The sequence below is a fragment of the Tursiops truncatus genome, chromosome 20, assembly GCF_011762595.2.
Source record: "Tursiops truncatus isolate mTurTru1 chromosome 20, mTurTru1.mat.Y, whole genome shotgun sequence".
Taxonomy (NCBI): domain Eukaryota; kingdom Metazoa; phylum Chordata; class Mammalia; order Artiodactyla; family Delphinidae; genus Tursiops; species Tursiops truncatus.
This window is the reverse complement of record NC_047053.1, coordinates 29638960-29664406: the sequence shown is the minus strand read 5'-3', so window position 1 is coordinate 29664406 and position 25447 is coordinate 29638960. Positions and strand designations below refer to the sequence as shown.

The 25447-nt window shown below is 40.0% G+C and overlaps 2 protein-coding genes across 15 annotated transcripts in view; one reads left to right on the top strand and one right to left on the bottom strand.

Annotated features, from left to right (window-relative positions):
• RPS6KB1 (ribosomal protein S6 kinase B1) overlaps positions 1–7361 on the bottom strand; it is a 52013-nt gene extending 44652 nt beyond the window's left edge. For 3 of the 7 annotated variants that reach the window (XM_073797568.1, XM_019945319.3, XM_019945320.3), the window contains exons 1-2: positions 7154–7361; positions 75–124 (exon numbers count right to left, since the gene is read on the bottom strand). In XM_073797568.1, coding sequence (XP_073653669.1) covers positions 75–124; positions 7154–7294 — 191 coding nt within the window. In that variant the 5' untranslated portion in view covers positions 7295–7361. Of the gene's footprint in view, positions 1–74; positions 125–2281; positions 2313–6563; positions 6686–7153 lie in introns of those variants that run through there. The other 4 variants (XM_073797567.1, XM_033848055.2, XM_019945318.2 and 1 more) reach the window with 4 other exon arrangements.
• A 241-nt stretch (positions 7362–7602) lies between these two features.
• TUBD1 (tubulin delta 1) overlaps positions 7603–25447 on the top strand; it is a 32833-nt gene continuing 14988 nt past the window's right edge. For 3 of the 8 annotated variants that reach the window (XR_012328576.1, XR_012328577.1, XM_019945288.3), the window contains exons 1-7: positions 7603–7785; positions 8606–8821; positions 10412–10559; positions 11350–11566; positions 12293–12524; positions 17210–17374; positions 24192–24332. Coding sequence is in view for 6 of the 8 variants with exons in the window: in XM_019945288.3 (XP_019800847.2) it covers positions 8650–8821; positions 10412–10559; positions 11350–11566; positions 12293–12524; positions 17210–17374; positions 24192–24332 (1075 nt within the window). In the remaining 2 variants the exon portion in view is untranslated. Of the gene's footprint in view, positions 7859–8605; positions 8822–10411; positions 10560–11349; positions 11567–12292; positions 12525–17209; positions 17375–24191; positions 24333–25447 lie in introns of those variants that run through there. The other 5 variants (XM_004316874.4, XM_019945287.3, XM_019945289.3 and 2 more) reach the window with 5 other exon arrangements.

Below are 25447 nucleotides of genomic sequence, written 5' to 3'. Positions count from 1 at the left end.
TATTGAGATCACATGATGGCTATAAACTACATAAAAGAAAGACAGCACAGTGAAACATTTTCATATAAACTTACAGTTCATATGGTCCGACTCCCCCATGGTCCATGCTTTCATTTAATTGACCCTGAAAAATATGTTAAAGTTTTAAAAATAAATAACCTCATAAACAAGAAATTAAAGAACTTACTGCTTCACCCCATTACTGAAGGACAATGAACGAAATAAACCAGCTTAAAATTCTCTATACTTTAATAACAGGTAAATGTGGTGATGAACAAAATAAGGTGCACAAACAATACTATGGGATTTCACTTTAATGTGATAACTAAGCTACAGATGCTACTCATCAAAGATCTACAAACAAAACCAGGAGATCGGGCTTCCCTGGTGGCGCAGTGGTTAAGAATTTGCCTGCCAATGCAGGGGACACGGGTTCTATCTCTGGTCCGGGAAGATCCCACATGCCACGGAGCAACTAAGTCCGTGCGCCACACAACTGAGCCTGCACTCTAGAACCCTAGAGCCACAACTACTGAGCCCGTGTGCCACAACTACTGAAGCCTGTGCACCTAGAGCCTGTGCTCTGCAACAAGAGAAGCCAGCACAATAAGAAGCCCGTGCACAGCAACGAAGAGTAGCCCCTGCTCGCCACAACTAGAGAAAGCCCGCGCAGCAGCAACGAAGACCCAACACAGCTAAAGGTAAAATAAATAAATTTATTTTTTTAAAAAAAAGGTGACTGTTTTCCTTCAAAAATTACATTTATTCAAAATATGTATTTTGTATATTACAAAACTAAAGGTACTACATTCTTAAGTATGAGTTAATCAAATGATTTACAAAAAGTGCTATTCTGATATGCTTTTGACAATAAGACTAACATAATGCTATAAACCTTATTTAACTACAGCCTAACTAAGCCTAAAGTAACCACAGCCAGTCCAAGATATTGTAGTGTATGATATGGCTGATCAAAGCAAAACAATTAAGCAACACTCTCATATTGTGAGGAGTCATGCTGGCCAAACATTTATTCTGACCGTAGTATAAATGAGTGCAAAACTTAATTAACCTCTGTACACTAGCAATGAACAATTCAAAAATGAAATTAAGATAACTCCATTCACAGTTGCATCGATAAGAATAAAATACTTAGAAAAAAAATTAACAAAAGAAGTGCAAGCCTTGTATATTTGCTAACTCCAAAACATTGCTGAAAGAAATTTTAAAAGACCTACATAAGTCAAAAGACATTCCATGTTCATGGATCAGACGACTTAACGTTGTTAAGATGGCAATACTAAATAAATTGGTCTACTGATTCAACTCAATCCTATAAAAATCCCAGGTTCCTTTCTTGCAGAAATTGTCAATCTAATCCTAAAATTCACTCAGAAACACAAGGGGCCCAAAATAGTCTTGAAAAAGGAAAACAAAGTTGGGGGACTGACACATCCTGATTTCAAAATGTACTACAAAGCAACAGCAATTAACACAGTGTGGTACGCGCATAAGGACAGAAATATAGATCAATGAAATAGAACTGAGAGCCCAGAAATAAACCCTTCCATTTACAGTCAACTGATTTTTTACAAAGATGCCAAGAAAATTCAATGGGAGACAGTCTTTCAATAAATGGTGTTGGCACAATCAGATATCCACATGCAAAGATTTACTTTGGACCCCTATCTTCACACCATACATCAAAATGGATCACAGACCTAAATGTAAGAACTAAAACTATAAAATTCTTAGAAGAAATCTAGGAGGGAGTAAATCTTCACAATCTTGGGGTAGGTAATGACTTAAGACACAACACAAAGGGCACAAAAGAGTAATGAAAAAAGTCAATAAAGTGAATTTACTCAAAACTTAAAACTTCTGCACTTCAAAAGATATTACGAAATGAAAAGAAAATCCACAGAATAAGAACATATAAAGAACTTCTACAACTCAATAATAAAAAAATAAATAACCAAAGTTTTAAAAAATGGGTTAGGATCTGAATAGGCATTTCTGCAAAGATGACATACAAATGGCCAATAGTCACGTGAAAGTATGTTCAACATCATTAGCCATTAGGGAAGGGCAAGCCAAAACTATACTGAGATACCACTTCATATCAACTAGGATAGTTATAATTAAAAAGACAAAAAATAACAAGTTTGGCAAGGATGTAGAGAAATTGGAACCCTCATACACTGCTGGCAGCAACGTAAAATGGTATAACCACTTTGGAAAACAGGTTGGCAGTTTCTTCAAAAATAAAACATGGACTTACCACATGATCCAGCATATCTACTCCTCGGTATCTACCCAAGAGAAATGAAAATACATGTTCCACAAAGACTTAGGCACAAATGTTCATAGAAGCGTTATTCACAATAGCCAAAAAATGGAAACAACTCAAATGAACATCAACTGGTGAAATGATAAATGTGGTTAATCCTAACAAAGTAGGCTCTAAAAAATTAGAAGTTTAAAGTTTTTATTAAAAATTTTAGAATAATTCAAAAAATATTTAAGTGAACTCATCTTTCTTCAAAGATACCAGCACACAGTCAAGACACACAAAGAAAACTGACAGCATTCTTACACAATGGATGTTCAAATGACCCCTCAAAACAAAAGTTTTTTAGTCAGAACTTGCTCACAGTGTAAACAAGTCAGGATGAAGTCTAACACCAAGGATGTATGTTTCATGATTAGACCTAGGCAAATGCAGGGGGCAGTATCAAGGGGAAAAAATTCTTGCAGTTTCAACTTGATACAGTTTCTTCTGTGTGTGGGGAGGGGCAGATAGGGGTGGTTATGGTTAAAGGGGTATTTTTTGGTTTCTGGTGCTTCATACAATCACCTATGATGGCTTCACTTTAAAGACAAAAGGCTAACTTCTATAAAACTGATATTATGTAATTGTTTTTTTTTAAATATTCGCTTTACTTAATTCTAAATTAAAGACCACAGAGTAGTTAACACTGAACTATGACTTTGAAGCCACCTAGAAAGATAATGACCTGTGGCTGTGTTTCATTTCCGGAGGCAGCCAGGCCTGACTTACCACCTGCATCTGGGCTTGTAAACTACCTACCGTTACCTTCTGGAGCAGAAGCATTTTGAGGCACAATTCTTTTCTACTACTCAATGTTATCTTTAGAAGTCTTATAGCAGAAACATCAAGCTACCATATAGGACATACTGACAATTCTTCGCAGGAAACTTTATTCAGATTTTTTTTCTGCCTTAAGCTTTATGACCCATCCAGTGTTTTTGGTGTGTGCCACTACGATTGACAAAGTAGAATCCTCCTCATCTAAGGTACTATACAAGATACACTGTTTCAAACTAGCGCATCAGAATGACTATTCACAAAGTTTTAAATTAAAATTGTATATAAATTCAAGTTAATATGCCTTAAGTCCCAATGAAAGAGAGCACATTTTATAAAAACTTAAATAAATTGTTACAGAATGGGTGAAAAAGATCCTTAATCCAAACATTCATTAAATCATTTATCTACTTTCCTGGCTGTTCACAGATATTTTCTTATAAAATAAGATTCAGTAATTCAGATACATTGGGAAAAAGGAGTAAACCTGGCCCCAAATCTTGGGCTATTTAAATATACTTAAAGGTAAGTATCTATTAAAATGCAAGATAAGCATTGATAATGAGATATTCACAATCGTGAATATTTGAATACATATTATCTATTGAATATATAGCACTGTTTTTCAAAACACTTTTTGCTCTATAAAACTTTAATATCCCAATCTGAAATTCGTACTACTAGTAAGCCGCTGTGACTATTTCAAATTTTGAATTAGTAGAGTAAAAAATTAAGGATTTTTTGGGTTTCCTTGGTGGCGCAGTGGTTAAGAATCCACCTGCCAATGCAGGGGACATGGGCTCAAGCCCCGGTCCGGGAAGATCCCACATGCCGCAGAGCAACTAAGCCCGTGCGCCACAACTACTGAGCCTGCGCTCTAGAGCCCACGAGCCACAACTACTGAAGCCCGCGTGCCTACAGCTTGTGCTCCGCAACAAGAGAAGCCACCGCAATGAGAAGCCCGCACTGCAACACAGAGTAGCCCCCGCTCGCCGCAACTAGAGAAAGCCCGTGCCCAGCAACGAAGACCCAACGCAGCCAAAAATAAATAAATAAATTTATTTTTTTAAAAATTAAGGATTTTTAAAGTTGCATTCACAATTATCTATTACTCTTTTAACCTGTGTCTCCACAGAAAGCAGACGTTTCCAACATTTTCATAATCTAATGAAAATCTCTAGAGGAAAACTTTCCCTTAGTTTCAACTCTGTTCCCAAATTATATTATCACCAATGAAACAGAAAAACAAACAAAAAAACCCTTTCACCCATTGTTTTTAATACAGTATTTAAAATGTATTAAATCTCATCTTTTACTCACTAAAGAATTAACTATTCTATGTAAACACATATATTTACTAATACAGATTCACTCAGTGTAACATACCTAAAAAGGTATATATCTCTAAATAGGACCAATGACAAAAAGAAAGGAAGCAAACAAACAAACTACAGTTCTAAAAATGCAGCACCTCTAGTATAACTGTATTTATTAAGTCTCTAGGCATAGATGAGGGTAAATTTAAATGATTGGTTCCTTGGCAATGAGTTAACACTGACAAGCTATATTTCCATAAACTAGCTAACTACATAATGTGCCAGGATATTTTGAGAGTACTTTATATACTTTATCGCGTGTAAGCTTCATTTTATGGAGAAGAAAGAAGTGTCAGGGAGATTAAGCAATTTATTCTAGATCACACAGTCAGTGAGCATGGCTGGAGGGATCAGAATTCACTCTGACAAACCACAAACAGGTACATTACAAACAAAACTAGTAAATGCAATGAAGAAGCTATGCAATGAAGCTTGCTGAATTGAGTCAAGAAAATACTACCACTAGTTATCTCTGTGGTCTTGGGCAATCATCTCTCTGGCCAATGCCTCAGTTTCCTTACTATAAAATGAAGAAGTGAGGCTACTCCGATATGCACCAATGTTTAAAAAGCTTGGATATAAATTCACAAATAGCCAGAATGTTAATTATGTTATTATAAATTCACAGTGGTCAGATCTTCCAAGAATCTAAATTTCTCTCATTTTTCAGAATTTTAAATCTTACTTTAGAGAAACCTGGATGTCACTGAATCTCCTTGAGTGGCCAACCCAATTCCACCCCAATTCTTTTTGCTTGTCCAGCTTGCACCTCTTAGAATAACACACTCAAAAGAAACAGTTCAACTCCAAAAGCATTGCTAAGTAAGATATATTTTGCTGAAGGCTCTTCCTCAAAATCCTCTTTAATTACCTTTGCTCTTTCCCCAAAGCTCCTCTCCCCAGGGTGGTGGCCACATTTCTTTTTCTTTCTTATTCCCAACAATTTCTCTGGCCTCTTCCACACCCGTTCAAAATTCTCAAAATCCTATTTGCTTGTACCCAGCAAAACAAATGTCCAGGAGAGGTCCCAGTTCATAACAGAAATCTTAATATAGTATTTTACTTCCAGCTCCTAATAAAACCATGGTCTGGAAATTCTGTAAGTTCAACTGATGAAGATTTTATAAAATACCCTTCCTATCATTTTCTCCCCTGCTCTGCTCCAAAGCCACTGCTATATGGGGCCAATATAATCGATGAGTATGTTATTTGTAATGAAAGTAATCCTACGTTTGTTTCAAATTGTATTCAGTGTTATCACATGTTCCATTAAGAGGCTAACTGGAAAAAAAAAAAGAGGCTAACTGGAATTCCATATGCAAACATATTAAAAAGTACACATCTCAACACCCACCTTCCGAACTGTCTGATTTTGATTTAGACTCCTTTGATTATGAAAAGGGCAGTATTACTTTAGCCCACTTAGTTTCATGAAGTGTTCAAAATTCTTTATATATAGCATCTCAATCTTTGGTCAACAAGCAGGCAACAACTTACTTGCCAAAGGAGGAAAACAGGGTGAGGAAAAGAAAGGGAAGCCCCTTCTGTAGTTAGAACAAACATCTGACATCAGTCATTAACCCACTACTCATCTAGGCAATGGAATTTAGAATCTAAATTACCGTGAGGTTATCATTGATGGTCATTTACCCAGAATCAGGGATTTAGCATGACAACACCACTTCTGAACGCCAGGTACAATCTGTGATTTTTCAATAAATTTATCTTGAGAAAAGAATCTTGAATAAAGAATAACAAACTACTAAGGCAGCAAAGGTAAAACCAAGCTATGCATTAGGAAAAACAATTCTAAATTTAACACCCTAAATTACAGAAAGAAAAGCCCTCACACCACCATTCACAAGTCTCAGTGCAACCAATTTATTTTTGGCAAGCCAAATCACAGCTGTCAACGCTGGTTTTTTTCCACCCCTAAATTACATCAAGTATTTTGAAAAAATGTAGACATCGTCAACTGGGGTAAAAGTAAGTTACAAATGCCGTGTGTCGTTATAAATGCTTTAAGAAAAAAAAGTCACAAGGAAGGGGGTTTAAAAAAAAAAAGCAATCAAACAAACCCTGGAAGATGCGGCAGAGCCCCCTTGCTCCCGAAATAAAACTCCTGGTGGCTGTAACAGCAGCGGCAGCGCTACTCCCGACAGAAGTTTTCAGCTGTCACTTCTAACAGCTGAGCGCTTCCTAGGAGAGAAGCGACAGGCCGAGAGAAGTGGTTGTGGGAGGTCTGAAGATGGAACACTTAGGGGAACCCTTCCACACTTCACCTGCACTTACGGGCCACCCAGCAAGCGCAGTCCCCTCCCCCCAACACTCGCGCCCCGCACACTCAAGTCCAGTAGCTCCAGGAATCGACCACGCGCCCTTCCTCGTTCCCTCCACAAACAGACTGCTCCCGGCTGCACCGGTCTGGGGCTATAAGGGCACAAGCCGCACCTGCAAGCGCCGCAGCAGCCTCGCACCTACGGCCAGGTCCGCACCGCCTGCCCCCCCCCCCGCCCCCCCCCGCTTCTGGCCGTGCAGCGCCTCGGCTCCTCCTGCAGACTGCTCGCGCCCCGCTGGGTCTCCGCGCTCTCGGACGCGCCGCGCTTCCAGGGCGCGGGCCGCCGCCCCGGCCCTGTCACCTCGGGCCCCCCGGGACCCCGGGCCTCACCCCCTCCTCCAGCTCATCCTCAGAGCCCGCGTCCTCTGGCTGGTCCAGGTCTATGTCAAACACTCCTGCCATGTCCTCAGCTTCCCTGTCTCGGAAGTCCGGCGCTGGGTAAAAGCCGTCCCGCCTCCGTCGTCGCCTCATGGGCCCGGACCCGCCGCAGCCACCACCGCAGCTGCCGCCATCACCGGCTGCTTGGGCTCAGTGCGTCTGCGCCTAGGCCCTAGACTGGCTCCTCAAGTTCAGCGCTGGAGCATGCGTACAGGACTCTGTGAAGCCGAACCGTGGGCAATGAACATGCGTAGAACTATCGCTGGGAGCCAGGTACTGGCAGAAACATGCGCAGAAGCCCAGCCGAAGCCTCGCTCGGAAGCCAGATCATGCGCATTCTCAGCTAAAGCGTCTGATGGACAGTGAGCATGCGTACCATATCTGAAGTTGAGAAATTGAAATTGAACATGCGTAATTAACCTTTCGGAATAGGAAAAAAAACCCACAACAAATCTCGTCGTCTGTGGAACATGCGCATTCGTTCTCTGTAATGTTTTTGGTATTGAAAGTGAGCATGCGCATAATAAGAAGGTTGCCACTCTGAAGTTTGAACCGGACAGAAACGGCTGATCCTGAGGCTGTCAGTGAGTGGGGTTAATGGGGAACTCCTGGGGCGGCGTAGAAAGGGAGAACTTGGCTTTGCTATTTACTAGTGCAGTAAGTATGCGAAAGTCGCATAACCTTTCAGAGCCTGTTTCCTTCTCTGTAAAATGAAAATAACGATACCTGTTTTTGCAAGGTTGTTTGATAATTGTTAAGTACAGAGTCTGGCTTACAAGCCACAGCTCTTTCCAGTGCTGCATAGACCCGGTGTGAGGTCGTTACCAAAAATTGTCTCTTTTCAGTGTTAAAAGTAGTGGATACTTCCTCTAATATTTCATCTGGTCTTTTTTTCCCCAAGCTTCGTCTTCCTTGCTGTCCTATCTGAGCTAAATACAAAGACTTTCTTGTGTTACTGTAGTTACCAGAACAGAAAGGCGATTGGTGGAGAAAGTCATTATTTTGAAGAGAGAAAATTAATGTTAATTAAATGTGCTACTGTTGAGCTCACTTCTGCATTCGCTCTGTCCCTGTGGTGTGAACTGTACACTACGAATTCCTTTAACCAGAATTTGTTTTGTTTGTTTTAAATGCATGCTTAGGAAAATAGCGATTACAAATGAGATTTTGGAAACTATTGAGCTGTGTATGAATGGTTTTGCGTAGAGTAACCCTGAATCCCGAAACCAACTTCCTTGAATGATTGGCTCCTTAGACAACATAGCTATTGTGTCTATAACACCATAGATACATATAGTACTTACAAATTATATTTTTAGTGATGTATATTCACATATATGGCATTTTATTTGTTCTTTATTGGTAATGTAGTGGCTCTCAAAGACTCTATTTTTTCTATTACAGGTTGCTCACTGTTTTGGGGGAGTAAGCCTGGTTTGTGTCTCAGCATGTCAATAGTAACAGTGCAGCTTGGTCAATGTGGCAATCAGATTGGTTTTGAAGTGTTTGATGCTTTATTTAGTGACTCACACTGTCCCCAGGGACTCTGCTCTAAAAGGGAGAATGAGGCATATCGAGCATCTTGCAAAGAAAGATTCTTCAGTGAGGAGGAAAATGGAGGTATGTGTGGTCCACAGACCTCTCCTTTACTCTGACATAACCAGCCTCTTCAAGGCCAGGCCCTCCACGTGGTGTCTGAACCCCGTCCCCTTCCATCTTACTACGGAATGATTTTGCTCTCAGCCCTTTGTTTCTATCTTAACGTTTGCCTCTCCAGTGACATCTTCTCCTCAGCACGTGAGCATGCTCAGATCATGCCAATCTAAAACCAACCAAACAAACAAAACTTAGCTCTTGACTATAGCTTTTTTCCTTCCTCATCTCTTTGCCTTCTCATCTAAGATTCTCAAAGGAGAACCCTCTTTAACCAACTGTAATCCTACTTCTGCTCTACAATACCACTGAAGCTGTTCTATGAAAAATTCCCAATGATCTCTTAATTCCTAGAGCCAGTAGCTGTGTTTCTTTCCTTAATTCACTTAACTTCTCTACCATATTTGATAACATTAACTATAAAACTCCCTCCTTGAAATTCCTTCTGCTTAGGCTCTGAACTTTTCTTCTCCAGTGGTTGCATCTCAGCCTCTCTTCTGTCCTCACTTGTATAGTTCTCTCTGGGCAATTTCAGTGACTCTCAAATTTTGCTACATCTTTTATACTAGTGACTCTCAAAACCTCTAGCCTAGCATCTCTTCCAAGCTGCAGACTGATTAGTGAACATCACCTGCGTCTCTCATGTGTCCCTCAGACTCAACATCTCCATACCCAAGGGCATTCATTATTTTTCCTTTAAAACTTAGCTCTGACTGCCCACATACCATCAGACATCAAGATCTGCGTAGTTTACCTCCTACTCATCTCTTGAAACTCTTCTCCCTTTTCCATCTTCACTTTCATTGCCTTAGTTCTGGCTCGTGTCCTTTCTCACCTGGACTGTTTCAAGACAATCCTCCTGAGTTTCCCTGCCTGGTCTCTTGTGTTTATCACATCTATCGTCCACACTACCGTATTAAAAAAGACATCTTTCCTCCCCTGCTTGAGCATTTTCAGTGGTTTCTCATTGCCTAAAAAGTAAATTTCAAGGTTTTTAGCATTGCATACAAGGACTTCCAAGATCTGAGCCCTGCCTGCTTTCTCTCCCCATCCATCACTTCTTATACCCCCTCTTTCTCCATCTTCTGCTTCAGTAATCCTGAGATGCTTTTTTTGCCTTTGGTATTTTTATACCTCTGAATAAAAATACTACTCTGTTAGTGTGGATTTGCTGTGGGTCATATCACATCATACTGTGATTAAGTGTTGATGTATTTTATCTCTCCCACTGGTCCTCCTAGGGCTGGATTGATGTTGTCTTTGTCTCTGTGTTCCCAGCACAGTACATAGCACATAGTAAGCACTCAACAGATGTTTGTAGACTTGACCCAGTCATCATTTTAGCCCACGTTTATTCAACCTGCCTAGCACAATGCTAGGCATTATGACACATCTGCATATACCTGCTGCTGCCCACCTGAATTTCTAAGCAGAAGGAAAGTTCTTCTTATCCTCAATCTTTGATTTTTTTTTTTTTGGACCTAGAAGTTTATGCTCTGAGTTAACCCAAATAAGCCACGTGCAATATTTTTCTTTTGATTTTTTTTCCCTCTCTAGTTCCAATTGCTCGTGCTGTACTTGTTGACATGGAACCTAAAGTTATCAATCAAACACTGTCAAAGGCTGCCCATTCTGGCCGATGGAAATATGGCCAGCATTCATGCTTCTGTCAAAAACAAGGTTCTGGAAACAACTGGGCATATGGGTAAGAATAATTCCTCATGATTTTCAGTTTAGATACAGCTGCATAGTTGATTAATAGTATAGTTACAACTGCACAGTTGATATACCAAACACATAATTTTGAAATTGCTGTTTTAAAATGTAGAGTGTGACTTCACCCAGAAGACGCTCATTCTGTCTCGTGTACATCTATGCTTAAGGTTCAGGTAATGATGAATCCAAGGATCTCTTGCAGCAACGTTTTCTACTTCTTCACTGTTGTTCTGCCAGCTAACTTATTGTCAATACAATATCTTTGTCTGGCAGGTATTCCAGTTAATAGGAAATATGCCAAGGCAGTAGTATTGCCTAGTGTTCTTTGGAAAATTCCAATGCCTAGGGCTCACTTCTAGAAATTCTGGTTTAATTGGTTTGGGATGAAGTCTGAATGTTGGGATTTTTCAGAGCTTCCCTAGGTGATTCTAATGTGCAGCAAAGTTAGAACCACTGCTTTAGGAGTATTGTTATGAATACTGAATATTATGTTGTACCGTAAACTTGCAGAACTACCTGGTAATTGAAGTCTCCAGCCTAAAGGAATGGACTATAAAAGAGAATTTTCTACTCTCAGTAAATTTACTCTCCTAGCGGTCCTATTCACCTGTTAAAAATATTTAACTTGTGTATCTTAAATTTCATCAATCAGGTACCTGTACCTTTCTTAAGAGTTAGTTCACTTCCATAGGTTTAAAAAGCCTTTGCTATCCTATATCTTTCTCTGCATTCCATCTCTGGTTAAATTGAAAGGTGTTTGTTTCTTTTGCATTGCATAGATACTCTGTTCATGGACCTAGGCATGAAGAATCTATAATGAACCTAATCCAGAAGGAAGTGGAGAAATGCGATTCTTTGAATGGTTTTTTCATCATAATGAGTATGGCCGGAGGCACAGGATCAGGGCTAGGAGCCTTCGTTACACAGAACTTACAAGATCAGTACTCAAACTCTTTGAAAATGAATCAGATTATATGGCCTTATGGAACTGGTGAGGTATGAACATGTCAATTGAAAAATTTATATTTTGTATTCTTTGCAGTTAAATGTAGGTAAAAGATTGATCTCACCCTTTCTTTGGAAATGTTAAGTTACTGTGTAAGGAATGATTATACAATATGGTACTTTCATGTACAATTCATTTAACTTTGCCAAACAAATGAGGTGTCCTTATTCATAAAAATTCCGAAGAAGACAATTGTGCATCTTCTCTCAGGAACCCATTCCTGGTTCAGTCCCTCTGGCTACAGCATGTAAAGCAGAGACCTTGGCCTCATCGTGCCATTGCCAACCTTCAAAGAATTTTCATTTCTTTCCATTGAAAGGAAATTTCTGTATAGGCCAATTTCCTATTGATCACCCTAGTAGGAGAAATAATTAAACAGAGGTGAAATAAGTCAGTATAGGAAATGATGTAGGAAGAAAGTGTGATAGTAATAGTCATCATTTATTGAGCCCTTACTCAATAAGGGCACTGTTCTTAAGTGCTTTACTTGCATTCTATCATTAATCCTTACAACTCTAGGAGGCTGGTATAATTATTATCCCCATTTTACAAACGAGGAAACTGAGGCATAGAGAGATTAAATAACTTGTCAAAGATCTTATAGCTAGAAAGTGAAAAAGCCAGGCTTTGAACCTAGGCAGGATGCCCTTAGAGTCTACCCTCTTAACCACTGTTCTCTCCTGCCTTTCTTATCTTTGACCTTTTTTTTCCTCCAGGTTATTGTTCAGAACTACAATTCCATTTTGACACTTTCTCACTTGTACCGATCTTCAGATGCCCTCCTTGTTCATGAGAATGATGCTGTTCATAAGATCTGTGCGAAACTGATGAATATCAAGCAGATCTCCTTCCGTGATATAAATCAAGTCCTCGCACATCAGCTGGGAAGTGTGTTCCAGCCTACTTACTCTGGGGAAGGCTCATTTCACTACAGAAGAAACCCACTAGGTATTTGTCCTCCTGTGTGCTACTCGTAGAGAAGTCTGATGTTCTGAAAGCCTGAAGGTTGTTCTTCTATGGCTCTTCCCCTCTGCCTAAAGATATACTCAGGTCTCCCTCATTTCGAAAACCTTCCCAAAGAGCAGCTTAGCTTTATTGAATTTGTTTCAATATTGCTTCTGTTTCATGTTTTGCTTTTTGGTTGCGAGGCACCTGGGGTCTTAGCTCCCCCACCAGGAATCAAACCCACACCCCCTGCATTGGAGGGCAAAGTCTTAACCACTGGACCGCCAGGGAAATCCCTTTTTTTTTGTTCTTTAAAAATAACTTTGAGATATAATTCACATACCATACAACTCACCCATCTAAAGTGTACAATTCAGTGTTTTCTAGCATATTCACAAAGTTGCACAACCATCATTTTCATCACTCCGTACAGAAGTGGTTCTTTTTTCAGGTTATTTGTCAAGTGGTGCTTTATCCATTCAAATCATCTAGATGCAGAGGACTCCGTAATCTATACCCCCAGTCCTACTCTCTTTCCCAAATAGTTGCCTATCCCAGTTTTCTTAGTTGCCATCTGCTTCTTCAGATTTAGCATGTTCTGAATGGATTCATCATTTGCTTCCCTGTCTTCACTCCCCAGCCCCCTCTTCCTCAATTCCTGTCACCTGGATTTCTCCCACTGTCCTCATATCTCATCAGTATGCTCAGACTGTTGGTACCATCTCTGCCAGCTGTCTGCATTCTTCCCTACTTCCCTCTCTCTGATATTGGTTCACTTGGTCAGTATCTCTCAACTAATATTGCATACTCCCCCTGAATACAAAGTTCTCTTTATTCTCCTCTCCCTCTCCCTCTCTCTCCTTTTTTTTCCCATGAAAACCAAAGCTCACATCTACGTGGACACTCCTGGCTTAAGGTGGTCCTATTACTGCTTTCCTTCCTGTTGCCTGCTTCTTCCCCCTGCAGTCAATCCGTCTTGCACACTGGCCCCAAATGAGCCTCCCCAGTGCACAGATCTAATCCTGTACTTTACTTAACCCTTATTCTATGGCTCATGCATTACCTGCCAGATTTGTCATAATTCCTTATGCCCTGAATCCTAACTTTCCGTTTTCATCACCTTCTGCCGCCTCTGTATAGATTCCCCACCTACTTTTCATCCTGTCTCCACTTTTTTCTTCAATCTGGTACTTCCCTGCCTTGGTCCCTTTGCTCAGTGTTCCTTCTTCTTAGAAATCACTTCCTCCTTCCCTTCTTCACCTCTACTGAAACCTTACTCTTCCTGTAGGGTCCAATTCAAGTGATAATTTTTCCATAAAGCTTTCCTACTGAGACCTTTACCTAAAGTAACCCTTTTTCTCTGAACTCCTGTGGCATTCTGTATCTCTTTTATGTCACTTAATGTTTTCTGCCTTTATTATTTCTTTAAGTGTGTTTGCTTATCTTTAAAAGTAACACACACACATTTATTCAAGGAGTACAAAAGAATATGCAATCAAAAGTAAATCTCCCTCTGGCCCCTTCCCAGATGCTGCACCATGTGTTTCCTTAGAGGATCTGTCATATGCATGTTTTATAGTCCCTACTAATTTGCAGCTTCCTTGGGGACATGTGTCTTGTTAATTTCTCTGCATTCCACAGTACTTACCATATTGTACATCTGTTCATTCAACCAGTAGTTATTGGCTTCCTGCTATGTGCCAGGCACTATGCTACATGTTGGGGATTCAGTGGGGAACCAATGCAGACATTGTGTTCACATTAAACAAATAATTACACTAGAACATATAATTAAAAACTGAGTTAAATGCTCTGAAGGAAAGGAGTACAGATCCAAGAGAATGGGTCACGAAGGAACCAGACTTAGGCTGACGAGGTGAAAGAAGGCTGCCCTGAGGAAGTAACACTTGAGCAAAAAGCTGGATGAAGACTTGGAGTTGACTAAGCAAAGGGAGGGAGAAGGGAGTAGCATGTTGGGGGAATAGCATGTGGAAAGACCCTATGGCAGAAGGAAGCGTGGCCCTTTCGGAAGAGAGAAATCCAGTGTCACTGGAGCACAGAGAATGGTGTGGGGGATGATTGAAACCTGAGGCTAGAGCGGTGAGCAGGGGCCGACCTTGCAGGTCCTTGTAAGCCATTTAAAGGCCTCCTCATTAATCTCAGAGCAGGGGAAAGCCACTGAAGGATTTTAAGGAGGTCGTTGGCATGATCACCTTTATTTTTGAAAAATTCATTGCCTGTGGAGAGCTGGTTGGAGGTTGAGTCTGCAGGCTGGTCCAGTTGTTCCTTGGGGAGATTGTGATGAACTCGGTGAACTGCCCTCAGAAAATCCAAGCCATCAGTTCCATGAGCGCTCTCTTGACTCCCACTACCATGTACAAACTATAGGGCACTGGGTCCACACTTGCCCTTCACCTTGTGTCACAGTGGGAGAAGTATCCTGCTTCTATCAAAGGCCAGCCTCTCGCTTGGGTTCTGGGTCCCATTCCCTCTGTCTTCTCAGGGACTTAATTCCTCACTCATCTCTCATCCTCACATGTCATTAACCCTCTTTCCTGGGTCGCTGCCATTACAACGGCTCTCCGGCATCTTTCACACCAAAGAAGCCCTCCCTTGACATCACCTCTCGTGATTTCCCCACTTATCTGTCATTCTTTAGAACCACTGTCCTCAAAGGGGCCTCCATTCTCCCTGTCCTCATTTCTTCACCATCTATTCACTCTTCAACCCACTCTGATCTAGTTTCTCTTCCATCACTTTTCTAAAGCTGCTTTTCTTAATAGGTCGCAAGCATGTTCACATTGTCAAATTCACTGGCCCGTTCACTGTCCTTATTTTATCTCAGTAGAATTTGGAATGGCCGATGCCTTGTCTTCTGAGTCTCCTCTTCGTCTTTTGTGACAGCCCCTCTCCTGATTTCCCTCCTTATCTCAATGACTATTCCTTTTATTCCCATTATTTTCCTCCTTCTTTGGCTCCTCCGTTTCCTAAGCTCTAAATGCTGGTCTTGAACCCTCTCCGAAGGTGACTGACCCAGTCCCATGGCTTTCAACACCATTTGTTTTCTCCAGCTGGCCAGTTTCTCTCCAACTCTGACCAATTCCCTAAGCTCTAGATGTCTATATCCAGCAGCCTTCCCAACATCTATGTGTACACGTTTCATGGTCGTCCCAAACATAATGTGTCTAAAACAGATCTCTTAGCTTTCCCCCAGAAGAAGCCTGTTTCCTCCTCGATCCTTCAATTGCTCAGTTTTAAAAACTTAGGTCCAGGGAATTGCCTGGCGGTCCAGTGGTTAGGACTCGGCACTTTCACTGCCATGGCCCGGGTTCAATCCCTGGTTGGGGAAGTAAGATCCCGCAAGGTGTGTAGGAATATGCTATAACAAGAATTCCATAGACTGACTGGCTTATAAACAGCACAAGTTTACTTCTCACAGTTCTGGAGGCTCAAAGTCCAAGATCAAGGCACTAGTAGATTCAGTGCCTGGTGAGGGCCCGCTTCCAGGTTCACAGATGGCCGTCTTCTCACTGTGTTGTCACCTGGCACAAGGGACGGGAGACCTCTCTGGGGTCTCTTTTATAGAGACCTCATCTCCCAAAGGGCCCACCTCCTCCTGATGCCATCACCTTGGTGGTAAGGATTTCAATATATGAATTTTGAGGGACACAAACTGTCAGTCCATAACAGGGTTTGACAAAGTCAAGAATGGTTAAGATGAGAGTGGGTAAACAAGAACGCTGGGGGGGAAAGCAGATTTTAACAATTAATTTGTGCGTTAGTCCTCAGGAATTACTTGCTGACTGCTGCTTGTTTATGCATGCTGTGCAATAGGATTCAGCTCTAGGTATTTTACAGAAGAGGATTCTTATGTTTAGAGGAAACTCCATTAGCCATAGGATCAATTTGTGCAACATTTTGGAGATATTTGTGTCAAAATTTGTTCTTAACATTAGGACGTAGGATATGAGTTTGCACTCAACGTTATCATAAAATTTAAATTTCATGTTATGGTAGAAGATTTTTCTTTCTCCTCTAGGTATTTTCTATAAATATATAAAAAATATATAAAATACATAAAATATATGACATATTAAAAAGATAAAAATATTTTAAAAACATATAAAATAAGCTCTGAATGAAAAACAAATTAGCCTTTCTCCTTAATTCTGTTTCATTACAAATACAAGGTTCTAAAAATAGGTGTATTCCTGTGTTCAGGAGTTACTAATCCTGTCTTCTTTCCCAGTAAAGTTTGATGTTAAGAGGTTCTGATTATTATTTAACCAGATAAAATAAATAAGAGATCTAGGAAAATTTCTAAGGGACTATTTAGTGAACACTGAATGACAGACAGTAAAAGCATATTACGTCTCATGCTTATTTTGTTTTCCTGGGGTTTAGCTAAATATTTCACTGACATTTCCAGTTTCTTAGCTAAAAAGAAATTCTCGTTTCCTTTTGGCAAAGTGTGTTTTTTTCACTCATGCTAAAATAGGTGCCAAAATCAAGCAAATATGTGGTCTTTAATAGACATCGTCTCTGAAATTGTATTTACATTTTAAGCAATTTTGGCCTTGGAGGAGAAAACACATTGGTTCCCCCAAGCCATCAAATCATGGCTGTGTATGAGTCAGTGGAAACAACGTGGAATTTAAAAATTTAGTTCAGATTTTTTTTCTTTGCAGGAGACTTAATGGAGAATTTAGTTCCCCATCCAGAATTCAAGATGCTGGGTGTTCGTAACATTCCTCAAATGTCTGAGAATTCACTGGCATACAGCACATTTACTTGGGCTGGCCTCCTCAAGCATTTGAGACAGATGCTCATTTCTAATGCGAAAATGGAAGAAGGTAAAGGGTATTTTAAAAATATGCAGCCCACAAGCTGGGAAAAATGCCTCTACTGGAGTTCTCAATATAAACTGGCTTGATCCAGTTGAAATAATGGTGCCTTCTTCTGACCAGGGAGGCTCCTGCAAAAAAACTCACCAGAACATCCGGGGAGGATTTCTTAATCACTTCACAGTTTCATTTCTCAAAAAAATTTCAGATGAGTGTGACATTTATTTTTATTTTATTTTTATCAAAGTAATATATGAACATAGGTTTTTTTAAAAAAATCAAGGAGTCAGAACTCACTTAAGTGTCTATTTAAATCTGTCCATTGCGTTGTGTGTAAATTACATCTCAATTTAAAAAAAAAAGTCAAGTAATTGTCCAGTATGAGTTTATAATGAGGAAGAGAACAGCCTATTCCACACTTCCCCTCAGCCCAGCAGAAACTGCTTTCAGTGTTTTGAGATGTTTCTCCTGGAATTTGCCCCCATATTTCTAAATATCTTGCATATTCCGCTATTTGTTTTATTTTCCAGGTTTAGATATTATCAGTTGCCTTCCTAGCATGAAGTTGAGAACTGAATCTTCTTAACACCCCCTATATACACATCCACACACCTTTCCCTCCCTCCTCCCAATCTAGTTAAAGCATACTTTTGGGTTAGATCAGTTTTCATTGTCTGTGTTATTTTTGCTATGTAGATATTATTCATAGTTGAGCCATGTACTGTATACACAGATTACATTTTATTTCATGTACAGTTTATTTTTTCCTCCTAGAGTTAATAGTTAAATTTATTTGGTCGATATTCTTTGTACCTATTACAAATTTACCCCTAAACTTTTCCATAAAAATGAAACCCTTCTCAGCATGTTCAGACCTATCAATCAGGTAATCTTATTACTTGCATTATCTGCTTGGAGATATCCCTTCCGGAGGACTTCACCCTGCTGTTCCAGTCTGCACTGGTTACTCTCCAGGCTTAATAAGCAGCCAGCACTGGCATCTCTGCCTCCTTCTTTATTCTAGCCCGTTTCCTAGATTTCAAATCTTCCTCTTTCTGGGTTAATTGCCTCATGGATAGTACCCTCCAGGAGCTTCCTAAGAAAGAGTACAGGGAAGGTAAAAATTTTAAGGCTGCAAATGTCATTATCCTACTTTTATATTTGATTGGCCAGGATTCGAGGCTGGGAATCATTTTTTACTCAGTGTCTTGAAAGCACTGCTCGATAGCTTCCAGCTTCCAGTGTTACTGCTGAGAAGTCCCACTTCAATCTGATTCCTAATCCTGTTTTATTCTCTCTTGTATCTTTTAGGATTTTCTCTTTGTCTCTAGCATTCTGGAATTCCTTAGTGTGGATCTTTCATTTATCTCAGTACAATGTAAACTTTATGAGGGCAGAGATTTTTGTTTTGTTTACTGCTGTATTTTCACAGCCTCACCGGTTTTTAGCCTTTCCTGAGCAGAAACCTTCTTCTCGGATGGAGGGTGGGGCACTCCCCCTAGTGCAGGAGTGGGGAAGGGTCTGGGGCTCTCACTGCCTCTCATACAGATTTTTAACTACTCCTCCTTTAGAAGCGCCTGGCCTGCTTCCAGGACCTCCACTGTGGACAGAAAGTTCAGATTTCCCTGGTTGCTGAGTCAGTAACCATTGGTTCACTTGCTTTCCAGCTTCCAAATTTTTGTTGCCATTATTTTCCTTCCATTTTTTCTTGTTTATGCCTTTTAAAAAAATCCCTGTGTTGTTAGTGAGATTTGGGGAGTAAACTGGTATGTTCAGTCTGTCGCATTTAACTGGAAGTCACTACTATGTACTATTTGGGAAGCATATATTTTACCACAAATTACAGTAAGTTAGGTTTCAATACTATGAAAGTGGATTTCCTCTATATTTACTTGTACTACCTTACAGACTTTAGATCATAGTGCCTGACGTTTGGAGATAAGTAGAAAGTTCACATCTTAAGTAATGCTTCCTGAACTTTTTGGCCACAGGACCTGTTTTTCTGGCAATACCTATTATCAAGGAACACAGTGTTCCTTAGGGTACTGTAAGACGTGGTGCCCTGAGCCCTCTTAGGTCGATAAACCAGTTTGTTTAGTCATTTTCCCATATAGGAATTCAGAGTGTCACCATTTTTTCACAGTTATAGAGTTTTGAACACTTAAATGTTTTCATATAAATATGAACATATGAATAAATATATTTATGTCACTAACCAGGTTGAAGGATATAGTTTGAAAACTCTTCATATGTTATCAGAATGCTCTCTATGAAGATTGACCCCATTAAGATCATCATCAGCCGTGTATCTGTTTCTACATGTCCTATAGCAACAGGAGGAATGAGTGGCCCAAGGAGGGCAAGGCAGAAGTTACAATGTCTCTTATGACCTAGCTTTGGAAGTCACATACCATCATTTTGCACCATCCTTTTGGTTGTTAAGGTCAGCCCTATCCCATGGGGAGGGGACCACACAAGGGCCTGAATACCAGGTGGCAAGGATCATTGGAGTTCATCTTGGAGGCTGGCTACCACCCTCTGCCCTCTGTCCCCTAATGAATCATGTCCTCCCATTTGCAGAATGTACTTAACCCTTCCCAAGCACCCCCAGAGTTAGCACATCAGCCTATTAGCACATTCTATTAGCACATCAGCCTAAAGTCCAGAATCTTGTCATCTAAAAGCAGGTGCCAGTGTGGATTTACTTTCCTCAGGTGAGATTTCCTGGGTATAGCTCTTTAAGTACACCCCATCCCCAACAGACCATGGTGGAACAGGTGTAGGATTTTACTTATTTATTTTTAAGTTTAATTTACAACACCTTATTTTTAAAATTTATTAGTTGATTTATTTTTTCTAGTTTGGATCAATTTATTTATGTGAGGACTAGAGAGTCAAAGTTCTAAGGGTGTATATAAACAGACTTTAAAAAATAAAACTAGCATCACATTATATGTATTTTTTGTTCTGCAACTGTCTTTCGTCATAGTATTTTGTAGCCTTCATTCCAATTCATTCATTTAGACATGCCTTATTCTTTTTAGTAGCTACATAGTTTTCTACCATATAGGAGTCCTAACTTATTATATGCACATAGATTAAAGAGTCAGGTAATTCTACGAAGCTGGTTGTTAAAACTTTCAGTTCATAACCTTCTTCTATTGTCTCCTTCCCAGAGGTAACCATTTTTCAAAACTCTTTTGCTATTTCTTTTACTGTTTTTATCTATTGCCATTTACAGATTTTTCAATGATTTAGGTATTACCTATTTACTTCCCACCATGGAGGGTTAGGATTTAGCTTTTTTCCAACACTGGGCCCTAAGCTCTAAAACACACTCTAGACAGGCTCATCCTTCTGATATGGTAGTAAGTGTCATCACTGGGTTAAATCGATATTCAGCTTTACATTATCATGACCAAGTAAATGCTATTCACAGCTGAGCAACAAAATATCCTGTGATTACTTTTCCCTTCCTGTATAATTTTTTTGTTTTCTTTGGAGTTAATAATTACCTTGTTTTCTTGTTTGCTTAGTTTTTCTATGTACCTGTCAATTATTCAACACTGTTTCTCTACTTACCTAAATTTTTTCTTGATATACAGGCATACCTTGTTTTATTGCACTTTGCAGATACTGTGTTCTTTAACAAATTGAAGGTCTGTGGCAACCCTGCATTGAGCAAATCTATTGGCACCATTTTTCCAGCAACATTTGCTCACTTCACATATCTGTGTCACATTTTGGTAATCTCGCAATATTTCAAACTTTTTCCTTATTATTATATTTGTTATGGTGATCTGTGGTCGGTGATCTTTGATGTTACTATTGCAAAAAGTTGCTATTGCTGAAAGTTCAGATAATGGTTAGCATTTTTTAGCCATAAAGTATTTTTTAATTAAGGTATGTACATTTCCTTTTAGACATAATGCTATTGCACAATTAATAGATTACAGTATAGTGTAAACATAACTTTTTTTTTTTTGCGGTACGCGGGCCTCTCACTGCTGTGGCCTCTCCCGTTGCGGAGCACAGGCTCCGGACGCGCAGGCTCAGCGGCCATGGCTCACGGGCCCAGCCGCTCCGCGGCATGTGGGATCCTCCCGGACCGGGGCACGAACCCGTGTCCCCTGCATCGGCAGGCGGACTCAACCACTGCGCCACCAGGGAAGCCCATAAACATAAATTTTATATGCACTGGGAAGCCAAAAATATTTGTGTGACTCACTTTATTGTGATAATTTACTTTATTGCGGTGGTTGGAACCAAGCACACAAAATCTCCAAGGTCTGCCTGTATCCAAGTATTCTGTCAGTTTCATCTTCTTTAAGAAATCTCCCCTAGAGCCTTCTGACCTGCTTCAATCTAGTTTTTTTTGCCCTCTCCAGCCAGTGTACATTTGTCCTTCTGGATATTCTATTTGCCTGTCTGTTGTGTTGGATATTCTGCTCAGAGGGTTTACACAAAGCCCCAGTGATCTGGGGGAAGAGGAGGGAGGGGACATGGTTTTCCTGGTTTGGTATGTTTCCTGCCCTTACCTCTGCCTGGTGTTCTCCAGACTAGAGTCTCTCAGTCATATCCTCTCCAGAAAGTAAACCTTTAGTTTTCTGCTAGGGTGGGGAAGAGGCAGTTGTCATAATAAACAGACAAGTTTAGCAACATTCCTTAAGCAGGAGTCAAAGGCAGATGTGCTTTACATGGTTGCAAAGCCAGTTTAAGAGCCAGTGACTTAGTGTTTTCATGGATTCCCTTAAGGAATGCCGCACCACCTACTTTCTGGAGGCACAGAGCACAATAATGTGAAAACACATAGGCATCATTAATGCTGAAACAAAGAGTGATAAAGTCACTGAATGTGAAAAAGTTTTAGGAAAACCTTAAGTTATTTCGTTACATATATATTTTTATATATGCTCAAGAATGATATATGATTTTTAAAAATATAAACTTACTCTAAAAGAACTCTTCAATAAGTATAAAATTTAATAATCTAAGTGAATAATTTAATTTTTTTTCTAATCAATGGTGACTTGGATGGAAGGAAATATAATATTGTGGATTTATACCCCTTTTTTGTTACATGGACTGTAAATATTTTTGTCCATCACTTTTGTCTTTTGTATGGTATTTTTCACTATATGGAAATTTTACCTTTTTATGTGAGCAGACCTGTAAATCTTCCTTTATAGATTCTGAGCCTTACCTACCCCAAAGATATAAAAATATTCTCTAGTATTTCCTAGTATTTTCATAGTTTTATATTTAATATTTAAATTTTAACCCATCTGGGATTTATTTATTTAATTTTTATTTATTTGTTTATTTATTGGCTGTGCCGCACAGCATGTGGGATATTAGTTCCCCGACCAGGGATCAAACGTGCCCCCTGCAGTGGAAGCGTGGAATATTAACCACTGGACCGCCAGGGAAGTCCCTATTTTTGTTTTAATAAATTTATTTACTTTATTTATTTTTGGCTGCATTCGGTCTTTGTTGCTGTGTGCTCTAGCTGCGGTGAGCAGGGGCTACTCTTTGTTGCGGTGCGCCAGCTTCACATTGCAGTGGCTTCTCTTGTTGTGGAGCACGGGCTCTAGGTGCGCGGGCTTCAGTAGTTGTGGTACACAGGCTTAGTTGCTCTGCGGCATGTGGGATCCTCCCAGAGCAGGGTTCAAACCCATTTCCCCTGCACTGGCAGGCAGATTCTTAACCACTGTGCCACCAGGGAAGTCCCCTCTATTTTTGTTTTTGATCATGTATATTTTTAAAAAATAAATTTATTTATTTTTGGCTGCATTGGGTCTTTGTTGCTGTGCGCAGGCTTTCTCTAGTTGCAGTGAGCGGGGGCTACTCTTTGTTGCGGTGCACGGGCTCTAGGCATGCGGGCTTCAGTAGTTGTGGTATGTGGTCTCAGTAGTTGTGGCTCACAGGCTCTAGAGCACAGGCGCAGTAGTTGTGGCTCACGGGCTTCAGTAGTTGTGGCTTGTGGGCTCGGTAGTTGTGGCTCGCGGGCTCTAGAGCGCAGGCTCAGTAGTTGTGGCTAGTGGGCTTAGTTGCTCCGCGGCATGTGGGATCTTCCCGGACCAGGGATCAAACCTCTTTTCCCTGCATTGGCAGGCGGATTCTCAACCACTGCACCACCAGGGAAGCCCTCAATTTTCAATCCTATTTTTGCTTTGTGTTTCTACATCCCTTAACATTTTTATATGTATTTTGTTTATTTGTTCATAGAGACATACAGAGTGAAGTTCAGTCTTTATAGGTGGATAGTTCTATGAATCTTGACACACTTAAATGGTGTAACCACCACCACAATTGAGACAGAGTATTTCCATGTTCCAAAAAGTTCCCTCACACCCCTTTGTAGACAGCCTCTTTCCTCCACTCCAAGCCCCAAGCAACTATTGACCTGAACTTTATTCCTATGGTTTTGCCTTTTCCAGAACGTCCTGTAAATGGAATCAAACAGGATGTAATCTTTTGAGTCAGGCTTGCTTCACTTAGCATCAGGCTTCTGATATTGATCCACATTGTCACGTGTGTCAGAAGTTACTTTCTTTTTACTGCGTTGTAGAATTGCATCCTTTGCACCTACCACCGTCCTTTAATATTCGATGAAGACTATTTCATGCCTTTCTCAGGACTGAGTAGTTTGAATCACTTTAGGTCAACCAGATAAGAATGTTTAAATTTTTAGAAGAACCCCACCCTGCCACAACTTTTACTTATCAAATGGAAATTTATATAAAATACACATACTATAATACATCTTTCTCTTCTTGTTCAAGGCGATTTGTAAAATCTCTTGCTCTTTTTTTTCTTTTGGTAGGTATTGATTGGCAGGTACGGCCTCCTTTATCAGGACTTCCTACGCGTGGTAAAATGTCTCTCAACAAGGAGTCTCATTTTAACACTTCCATTGCTAACTTGGTCATCCTTCGTGGGAAAGACGTACATAGTGCGGAGCTGGGTAAGCAAAGTTAAGGTGAAAATTAAGATGTACGTTTTGCACATGTACATGGTATGCATGGTAAAAAAAAAAAAAGAAAAGAGAAAGAAAAAAAAGAAGTCCCTGAATTTATTCTTAAAGAAAGGAAAATAATAACTCCATATTTTAGTAACAAAATGTAACCATTGTATCAGTAAGTGTGTGACTGGATACCAAAATAGATGTGGTGTAAACAAGAGGACAAGTTTAATTCTTTCTTCCTGAATCTGGTTGACCTGTCATCCTCACCTCGTGGCTTTGTCCTTAGTGCAAGGCATCTGTTTGAACTTCAGCCATCAAATCACATAGGAATAAGCAAAGAAGGGCAGGCCTGGTCCTCTAGGGTCACACACCACACTTGTGTTTCTATCCCTTCGACTGGGACTGAATCATGTGCCACATCTAGCTGCAGGGGTGGCTATGAGCACAGTTAAAATTTGGTGGTTCTGTTACTAAAGAAGAAGGGGAGAACAGGTATTGCAGGACAACTGATGGTCTCTGTGACAAGCATTGGTACAACGTTTTCAGGAGGTTGAAAGAGCAGTACTCTTCTTAGCTTTCTTTGTGTTTCTATGGCAAGTCTCTGGGATTATATTATCCTTGTCTGATGATTCCAGCAGCATCCAATTGGCTGCTTCTAGCTGTGATATAAAGAAAATCAATCTCATCCCTGTAATACCTCTTAAATAAAAAACTAGTAATTAAAAAGAGATCAAGTCAATCAGATGGTGTACTTTCTTCATTTTAGATTTTAAAATGAGAAAGTTAATAAAAGGATATATAAAGTAATCTAACCTCCATAAATTTACCCACAGCAAATGATGCAGGTACACAGAGGTGTAAAGATATTCATTGCAACATCTTTCACACTAACAGAAATGTGGGAACAACCTAAATGCCCAACAATAGGAAATGTGTTAAAGAAATTATGGTATATTCATAGAAGCTTTTTAAAATATGAGTGATATTTACTGACACAGAAAAGAGGTTTACAACATATTGGTGAATGAAAAATGCATATTACATAGGGCATATATGTAAAATTATAGTACAAAAGCGGGTCAGCAGACTGTTCATAGTCTGTCTCTGGGTGGTAG